General features: G+C 40.4%; 1 protein-coding gene across 1 annotated transcript; it reads right to left on the reverse strand.

Moving 5' to 3' along the window:
* Positions 1 to 728: 728 nt before the first annotated feature.
* Positions 729 to 6,355, reverse strand: LOC306741488 (tripartite motif-containing protein 14; the record flags this gene model as incomplete). The annotated part of the gene is made up of 7 exons (XM_079223780.1): positions 729 to 1,725; positions 1,905 to 2,059; positions 3,093 to 3,115; positions 3,228 to 3,476; positions 4,001 to 4,096; positions 4,205 to 5,160; positions 6,127 to 6,355. The coding sequence occupies 7 exons, from the start codon at positions 6,353 to 6,355 to the stop codon at positions 1,184 to 1,186; spliced, it is 2,250 nt and encodes a 749-aa protein (XP_079079906.1). The 3' UTR covers positions 729 to 1,183.
* Positions 6,356 to 10,549: the final 4,194 nt, after the last annotated feature.

Raw genomic sequence — 10,549 nt, forward strand, 5'->3', positions numbered from 1 at the left:
CTGCCTTCATGTGCCAGCTGGGGAAAAGAAAAAGAAAGCAACAAATTCTGACTACCTTTGGATCGTGTGGCTGCTGGTGTGAATTTGTTGTCATGGTTAACTGGTGCACCTGGGTGGATTCAAATCTCAGACACGCTACAAAAGTCTCTCAGAAGAAAAAACAAACATTTGGGTGAAAGGTAGTTTTTAAATTGTGAAAACATAAATGCAGGCGTTGATTAGACCTTGCTCATTACAAAGCTCTACCCCCTGAGCTTTCTGTTATTCAGTCAGAGTACATTTGCCACTGTCGATCCTGAGGAACGTAAGCTACTGAATTAGCCAACAAGTTTGGATCCACGTTGATCATTGGCCAGCTGTCCTTGAACCACTGGCATGCTGGGGCTCTACCAATCATCCAGAAGGGGTTTATGTAAACACCACTTTGATCCCCCTCAATGACGTCAACCACACAGACCCCTAGTCAGAATAAATGAGCCTTAGTTTGCAAACTGTAGCAATGTGTGAGGCTGAAAGTAGTTTGTGCCAAAGGCAGTGTTTGTTGTCAGTAAAGCTCACATTCTGCAGGGGCAGTGAGAGTTCAAAGTTAGCAGACCAACTGCCACCTGACATACAGGTGTTTCTATTTGTTTCCATTTAAACGCTAAGAGGAGGTATAAAGGCACTACACAATGCAGGTTTTACTATGCTTTCGTCACTGACCTTTATTACTGTAAAAAGACAGACAAATAACACTTGGAGCATTTTCAATACATGTTCAAAATGAAAATATTATCCAATTATGTTTTTATTGTTCTGCACTGATAACTTGTATCTCATGTTAAAACCTACTCATTTGTTCTTTGACAATCTTAAATGAAATTTAAAATCAAATGCTGCCACTGTTTGGAATGCTGCTAATGTATAGTGTGTAATGCAAAGGAATGTATTGGTACTGGGAGGTGAATGCGTAATGAATTTCTTGTATGGTACTATTATGATATAAGTGTAAATATAATCACATTTGAGGATTTTTGTAAAAAAGTAGAGCATTATATGCAGTTTATAACTATCATCCCCGAGAAATTTACAGATGAGCACATTTTTGAATGATTAAATGGGTTTCACATTTAAAAAAGGCACAGCTCTTTCATGTATTCTATACATTTCCATCACAACTGACATGCGAGCATTGCATGGTTTACTACTCAAACAGATCACAGATGGCCAGGTGTGTTTTAGACACAGACAAGGCTGGGTACAGAGGGTCAGTAAATCTGTGCTTGTAGGAATGCATTAAAGCTAGACTGCCCCCTGGTGTCACATTATAGAATGATAAAATGCCCTCCTCAAAGTCGAGGAACACTCCTACCCTCTGCACCCCATCGCCATCCAGAGGAACCGCCATCTTGTTATGCAGAGCTTCCACCTTCTTTTTGTCACAGGCCAGGCACCAGGAATACGAGTTGAAGCCCAGACGAGAGTTGTCCTTTTGGCCTTTCCTCTCTATCTGACCCTCACACAGCCCCACCTTCCAACGGCCCTCATCCACAGGCACATTCACCTCCCAGTACCAGCGACCCTCCTCCAGGGAACGGGAGGCCAGGACCTGTGGAAAGGAGCTGAATCGAGCGTCGTGATCCGTGTAAGCCTGCTGAGCTTCGCTGTAGGTCACCCTCCTGTTGTTATCAGACAGCTGCAGCTTGGGATGGGCAGTGTCTTCATCCAAGCAGGGGGCTGTACCATCTGTACACAGGAAAGGATGTTAAAGAACAATTCTGATGATGAGATTAAGACTAATTAAATATACCACAATTGGGCCTACTGAATAAATTAATCCATTGGTTGAATTAGCTGTGATTCATCCGTAAAGGGCAAGTAAACAGGTGTTGGTATCAAAAAAACTAAACAAAAACATGTCTCACAGAGCAGTCTGTAGAGGTCCCTGTGTTTGCCTGGCACAGTGATGACAACTGTGTCCAGACGTTTCTCAGTCCAACTTTGCAGATATTTCAGCCGGGCTCGATCCACTTCCTCTGGAGCCTTGAAGTGATCCACACAGCTCCCCATATTACTAGTCCTGGTGAAGTAAAGCAGAGGCGAGCATAAAGATTTAAGACTATAAAACTTAATTATTCCTCAATGACCTCTAAAGGAGGCACAAGAACAGTTGCACATAAAACATTTAAAAAAAGCATTACCATTAACATGTTAGCAATCCTAGCAAGATTGATTGGTTAAAGCTTCTGTGAAAGAAGCACAGTAAAACATTGTACATCGACCCCAACAGACTGCAGTTGTTATTTGTAATATGACTGGCAACATCACCTTTCCCTTTATTTATTTTGTTTATAATATAAGTGGAGCAGAAAATATAGCTTGTTAATAAAAAATGTATTAACTTATTCTCATACTTGTATTTGAGTAGTTTCATACAGAGTTGAAACCATGATACGGTTCAACAAAATAAAAACAAAAGGTTTTTCCTCACTATCCTCTTGTTGTACCCAGCTATGCAGAAAGTTTGGTTTATTTTGCCCATGTTTTAAGATATCCATCGCTATAGCAATGTTATCTGTTTTTAGGGAGCTCTGATAGATAGACTCGTAGTTCATTCTCAGCTGAAGGAAATAGGATAATGTTGAAATATTTTCCAGGACATTTGTGTGATATCAATTACTTAAAAATGAGTCAACTGTATTCCAGGTTTTCCAGGAGGCATGTGAACCCTGTAAAACTGTTTACAGCAAGGTCTGTGGATATCCAGCTTTACAGGCGCACTGATTTTTTTGTAGGTACACTGCTGTTGATATATTAAATGTAAGAATTGGTTCTTCAATGCTGTCAGCACCAAATAAACAAATTAAATTCAAAATCCAACAAATATTGAGATTGGAGGCTGAGACCGATCTTAAAACCTTAACACTTACTTCTGCATGGCTAAGGGAAAATGAGAGAATATGGTGGAACCGATTTTTCAGGACATTAATGATTATTTTCTTTAATACAGACTGTGGCACTATACTTTGTTGGTAGAACACTTAGCTATTGGCATGTTCAACAAATAAACTCTTTACATGCAGCCAGGTAAAAGTTGAGAGGAAATCACTTACAGTTGGGCTACCTTGTTGTATTCCTGTCAGGTCAGAAAGAAGAAGAAAAAGAAGACACCTTGTGTTAGTGTTCATGCGTTATTAAAGCAAAGTGGATTGTATATTTGACTTATATGTCTCTATTATCCAACGCACCATAATGAAGAGCTGGTCCTGAATGCGTTTGTCCCCTTTGGCATCAGCCAACCCCTCCAGGGTGTGGAGACCCTGCTGGATGGATAGCAGGGAGCTCTGGAGGTGGCCGAGTTTCTCCTCTAGTCCCCCCAGAACTCTGTTTTCCTCCTTCGTCACACACTGAAGAGCTGATTGCTCCTCCTGCTCCAGGGCCTCTCTGATGGCTCTGTACTGCTGCTGCACTCCTGCTCGCGCCTCGCTTAAAGACACCTGGACAGACACAATGTGAATCAACGTCATGTAATGCAATACTCTCAATTCCACTAAGGCTCTTCTCATTGCACTTAGAGAACTCTTGACTCAACCCATGGAAAAGAAATATGAAAAACTGAATTTTCAAGATGTTTTCTCAAGCAGTATGAGCATCAAACAAACTTGAAATAGTCAAACATTTAAACATCGCTAATGAATTGTATGAATCTGGAATGTGTAGTTAACTACATGTATAACCCTTTCCTCAACTCATAACACAATTTAAGATGTACTATGGATATCACCATGTGTAAACTTATAAATAAAGATTCATTATATGACAGGGACAAGACTACCAATTTAAAATTGCTTCATTTGAGTATGTTAATAATATGTTTACCCACAAAACTATAATCTCAATACAATGCTTGAATATTGTAAATTCAACCCCTTCAAAGCATGCAGATAAGTCTCAGAATCTAACATCTGTCATTCTAAGCACCTGCATGATTTAGTGAGAACTATAGAGCCAAATATCTTACACTGAAGGTCTGTTTCTTCTGTGTGAATTCAGTCACCCTGCTCTTCACTTCCTGTTCAGTCTCCTGCAGTTGCTTGATTTCTTCTTTTAAGGTCACCTGAGGAGGGGGATCACTTATTATTGTTATATATTTACATTAATCTCAACTTTGACCACAATAACTGTGTATTTACAGTATATGAGGTGCTGTAAGGTCACCACTTACCCTGAGCTCTCTCTCTGCCTCCCTGATGCTGATGCAGATGTGGTCGCGGTGTGAGCCAATGACAGTACACACTGTGCACACACACTCTCCACACTGCCGACAGTAGATACGGTTTATCTCCTGGTGCTCCTGACACCTCCATGGAGAGAAATCCTCCATGGGAGGAACCAAGGTATGATTCTGGAAGACAGGGGATTCCAGGTGGGGACGCAGGTGCTCTGTACACATGGAAGCGCCGCACACCAGACAGGTCTTGACAGCGGACTGATACCTAGTTTTAGGGCAATAATGGCAGGGCACTGGGCTGGCATTTTTCTTCTCTGAGCCCAGGAAGATGCCAGCACGACTTTGGAATCCTGGGGCATCGGCAGGATGTTTGGTGGAGATCAGGGGAGTCTTCCTGCCATGCTGTACAGGAGACTGACCTTTACCTGGAGTTGAAACTCCAGGAAAGGAATCAGAGTTGGCAGATTTCATCGGTGATGCATGAATTCCTGACACTTGTGTGTCTTTCTTTGGAGTTGCAAGAGCAGGTGCATCGCAGATATCTACTTCATTAGAGGTGTCAGAGTCATCTATTGAGATCATTTCTACTGATTTAGGCTGGTTCTGCTGGATGGAGATGTCTGGTGGCACATCACTTGCAGGCACTGCCTTGCTGTCAGAGTTGTCCCTGGAGGACAGGCCGCCACCACCACGCTCAGACATTGAGGATCCTGTTGGCCCTGTTTTCTTGGATGTCTCAACACTCGTAGACTGCCAGGATTCATTCGAGGAAGAAGTGGTAGGAGTCTCGGTATCATTGGGCTGCTCACGGGGAGACTCACCAGTTGATCGTTTTGTGGCAGATTGCTCTGATACAGGTGCGCTGGCTTTTCTCTTCCCGAGAAGTCGGCTGAGGGAGGGCCTCCGCAACATGGAATCAGATGTATTTTGTTCATCATTACCCGATGTGCCTTTAAAATAGAATACAAACAAAGCAAACCTGGTTTGATGGAGGGTTGACTTAGCACTTTTAAAGCAATACTTAAAAATAAATAAAAAAACACCTGAAAGTTGCAACTGGCTTCCACTTAGTTCCACTTTGATCAATTCAAGCCGTGATCTAGTGTGTTTGTCTGTGAGCTATTATGTTGCCTTGTAAGCTCACTTAGGAAAGCTGTCACTGAGACTGCAGCCTGCCATTACTATGATATGTGATATGTGTCTAAGAATATATGGTTACTGTGGTTTGTTCATGTCATGGCTGATACACTTTATAAGATCAGCATCAACACTGAAGTGAAAACTGGATATTGAATTTGTGCTACCTTACAATTGGTATTCAATTTAAATTTACTGTCAGTACATTTGTGATTGTGAAGAACACATTGCAGAAAGAACCATGACAATGTATGCAAAAAAAAGAAAAGTTAATTTCGTCAGAAATTTGCTTGAGAAAATTCACATTTTGAGAGATTAGATTGAGCCTTTGACCTCTGAATCAGTTGCTAATTAATCAGAACATTACAACCATAACTAAATCACACAAGAGCGTGCGTATTGTAAAGATGTGGGTTTAACTTCCTCTTATTGCGTAAAACGTCACGGATGTGGCTCGAATGGCATTTTCCGGTGAGGAAGTCAAGACGTATATAAATATGGCAGTAGTTAGCTAGCTAACACTAGCTAAGACTAGGTGATAACTTTAGGAAACGTCAGTATTAGTAACTAACTTAAATTAAAAAACGATATATTTAGCATGAACAATTTCCGGTTCCTGGCAAGTTTCAATATCTAACGATGGCTCAAGTTAAAGTAACATAGCTGGAGGCGAGAGACCACTACTGTCACGTTAGCTAAGTTAACTAAAGTGTAACACCTTCACTTCACCCTCCACTCCCCCGCCCCCAACGTGGTTGTAGCGTCAACTGTCACGTTACCTGCAGTGCCGCGAGGCTGAGCCCAGCGACGTGTATTATCAAACGGCAGCGTCTGGTACACTGTTGTACACTTCCACTCTGGACAGTGGTACGGGCCGGTCGGGGAAACGCTCCACAAGTCCCCGAGACACCGTTGGCAGAACCGGTGGTTACATTTCAGGGTGACGGGTTCCCGGGTCAGCTCGTTGCACAGAGGACACCTCGCCGGGGTGTCCAACGTCGCTCCCATTTTGTTTTGGCTGATGTTTAGCTGCTGTTTTCCGCGGTGTCAAACAGCAGGGGCGGGGCTACATGTTTGAATCCCGCTCCGCCCCTCCCCCCGTTAGTGGATGTTTTAAAGGTACAGTACGTGGACTTATAGACAAGGAATAGATAAAAGAAGGGAGGGTCATTGAGTCACGGATCTCACATTCATAGTATTCTACATGCATTTCATTGTAATAGAGGATAATGGAGGAGCCTTATACTGTAAGGTAGGAGCACATTCATTTGAAATGTAATCAAGTTGAAGTAGCATTAAAATGGAAATACATTTGCCAGCTGTACATAGTATATTAAAAGTACAATACTTGGTTATACGTAGCCTATTGGTTTCTGTTTGTAATATTAACACATAATGAAGTAAAAGTAGCACAACCACAATTTAAAAACACTCACACTTTTTGCGAATCCACAAATCAATTTTGCGATAATTACAGACTCACTCTGTTGTATTTGTATATGTATTATCTATTTATATCTATTTATTGCATGTGTTAGAGCTGGACAAGTCATGCCTTATCAATGAGTGCAGAGATGTTGGTGACCTTGAATAAATCCAGGCATAGCTTTGCCAGGCGTTGACCTCTTTAGTGTCTAATCAGCAGCGATAGCTGAACACACCTGTCCTGAGTGAATGTACTAAGCCTTTTTCCATAATAATGCTTCATATGTTCCTTCATATTATAAGTATAGTTGTTAAATGTCGCTGAATAAAATGTACAATGTGTACCTTTTTAAAAAGCAGTGAAAAGTCACACAAAGTGGAAGTAACTCAAGTAAAGTACTTCAAATTGTCCTTAATTACAGTTCAGTACAGAGATAACTATATCTGATATCACTTCAATACACATCCCGGCAGTCACTTTTTTTCTCCATCAAAGGTTTTACTTTCAGCGTTGCATGAGGACACTGTGATGAACTCCATTGGTGTCTTCACAATACTTTACCAGAGCTTTGAGTTTGCCCTGATAAACTCTATTTTACATTCAGTAATTGAGGTTTAAAACAGAATTGCATAATTGTTTTACCATAAAAATGTCTGATAGCAAACATTCAGCCAATGGAATCTTAAGTCAAAACATTTACTGCACTCACTCATTGTACTGCCAAGAAATGCAATAACATAAAATGTAAGTTATTCCTCATCTCACCCCCTGGATATCCCAAACCACTCCCATGAGGACGATGAACCACGCACAACCAGTCAGCCATATAAAGCAGTCTCGACAGAAACCTATTTAGTGCTAAGAATCAGAGTATTAAGCCTCTCACAATTATTTTCTATTCACAATGAGAAAAGCCTTATAAGCTGCAAGAAGTGGGGTGTTGCTGTTACGCCTTAAAGCATCAGCTGCAATTAATAACGGCCAAATGTGGTATTTTCTTATTTTCCTCATGTCCCCCCACCCGTAACATCGTAACATTCTTGTCTTTATGGTGGTCTACACATGTGACTTGGATAAAAAAGGCTATTGTGTCTTGTGAGTGAGAGGTTAATCTTTCATAATCTCAAATACGTTTTATCTCACAAAGAGACTGTGTTTTCTTAATAGTGTTTAGGTGAGAGTTTGGGCCTATCGCCTGACAGCTAAATTGTGTGCTCTCACTTATGAATGTCATCAAGGAAATTAAAATTAAAAAAGCAGTACATTTAAAAAGAAACATGTAACATTGAAATCAATTGATAAACACGTGGTTATCAATTGTGTCCCTTTGCAACTGCCTTCTTTACAATATTACAACAGAACAAAGTTATAATTTTATTAAAAATAACTTTTAAAGGGGTTCACCAGCAATTTTACAACGCATCAGATAAAGATGGGGGACTTGCAAGAGGCAGAGGCTGAGATAGGTCAAACTCCAAAAACCCACATATCCCATAATGCAACTCAATAGAAGTAGATAGTGGATAAGACATTATACAACAGTTTTGACTGAGTGGTGCTAACCATAACCAGTAATCTAATCTTCTAGTGCCCCTTTTAACAAAAATTTACTTTTGTCAAAACGAACAAAAAAACACAACAACGTTTTACAGTGAAAACCTTTATTAAGTGTTAATATATTCTTAAAGGAATCTCGTTAATTGCTAACGAGTAAACCTCCTCAATATTTGATAATTGTTTGGTATCTATAGAATATCTATTTACACAGGAACATATCCACAGGTGACGCTGGGACAGGCTTTACTAATCCATTACCACTTGTTCACTCCCCAGGCACACCCGTCACTATACATCTTACTCCATCTCCATCATGTTACCCTGTATGTCCCAACAAAACAAAGCGAGAAAAAGGAGTTAAAGAGAGAAAAACAGAAAGAGAGAGCCGGAGACAATGACAGAGACAGACAGATTTAGCTAAACAGCAGGACCGTTGCGTGTCAGGCTGGCGTATTGGTTCTTTAGGCCAACTATTACACACAACACATTCACAACACTCACAGATGTGCATGCACTCACTCAGACATGCCCACATACATCCCTACACACACACAAACAAACACACACACACACACACATACACACACATACAGAAGCACACGCACACAGCAGCTACGAGTCCTGCAGCACACAGTCCAAATAGCCTCCATCACAGTGTAGATACCACAGACTATAAAATATTAGATTTCTTCTCAAACTAAAGCGCTGTGCAAAGTTAGCTAGCAGGGCATTAAATGGAAGTAGTTCAAATTCCTAAAACATCTTTAATATTCACTGTACATACTTTTGAATAGAAGTTGTTTCTCTTTTGGTTGATAATATTCTTATAAAATATCTTAAATATCTTTTTTCTTCTAGTAAATGAAGAGGAAAAGGGGTGGGAGTGGGGGGTGAGCAAATAAATAAACTAAAACTTCCATTTCATTGTCAAACTTTACATATGAAACACAACAGATTTACGTCAACCCGATATTATCTAAAAGTGAGAAGTTTCTTCTTTTCACAAATAAAACATGACACACATTCTGACGGTGGTACACACAGCTAAGTGTTAACATAGTTTAATACTTGTAATTACAGAGTTTGTAAATGTGTTGTTTGAATGTACTGTATGTGTGTTGAGTCGTGTTTGTGCATATGAGTGAGTTGGCGCGTGTGTGTGTGTGTGTGTGTGTGTTTGTGTCTGTGCTCGTATACTGTACTGTAGGTGTACGATGTCAACCCTGTGCCTTCTCTGGTAGGTAGTGGGTAGTCCATACATTTCGCAACAGAATAACAGTCTCTGCCCCTGCCTTGGTCTATTCAATGTTGTGCAAGGGTTAGGTCGGTCGACACATTGGGATAAAAGTGTATTGGGCTCCATCTAAATGCTGGGATGGATGATTTGGGGACTGCAAGCAAAATGGATGGGCTTTGATGGTAGGCTACACTGGGGTTTTGGCAGGAAGATGTGAAAGGCAGGCTGGCTGTTTCCATAGTATTCCTCTCCTTCACGGACCTAGATGGCCTCCCTCCTCCAAGCTGATGTTGAGGGTTGACTGGTACTTCATGAAAACAGAAATGCAGGAACCTTAAAGATAAAGAGAGAGAGAGAGAGAGAGAGAGAGAGAGAGAGAGAGAGAGAGAGAGAGAGAGAGAGAGAGAGAGAGACAGAGAGAGAGAGAGAGAAAGTGTGTTTGTAAGTCCTGAAGGCAGTGGTGGGAAGTAACTGTATGCAAGTATACAGCATTTTGAGGTCCTTGTACTTCGTGTCATGCTACTTTAAACTTCTACTATTAACAATCTAATAATGTAATCATATAGCCGCCACAAAGGCTAATTTTTCTGCAGATATAGTACATTTGAGCACTTCTACTTAAATGCACTTTTACATCCTTGTGTTGGTACTTTTACTTAAGTAAAGGATATGAGTACTTATATTGCGGTAGTTATACCATACTTAAGTATTTCAATTTTACATGATATTACATTTACTTGACAGTTATACTCATAAATTATGATATCATATACTAAATGTAATCGAAAAATATGACACAGACAGGGGCCATTCTGCTTTTACTTTTGGTACTTTAAGTACCAAAAGACATTGCACTTATCTCATACTATACTTTTACTTCACTACGATTTGGAATTCAGGACCTTTATTTGTAACAGAGTTGTTTTACATTGTTTTATTGCTGCTTTTTCTTAAATAAAGTATCTGAGCACTTCCACCACTG

The sequence above is a fragment of the Taurulus bubalis genome (assembly GCF_910589615.1).
Source record: "Taurulus bubalis genome assembly, chromosome: 9".
Lineage (NCBI taxonomy): Eukaryota > Metazoa > Chordata > Actinopteri > Perciformes > Cottidae > Taurulus > Taurulus bubalis.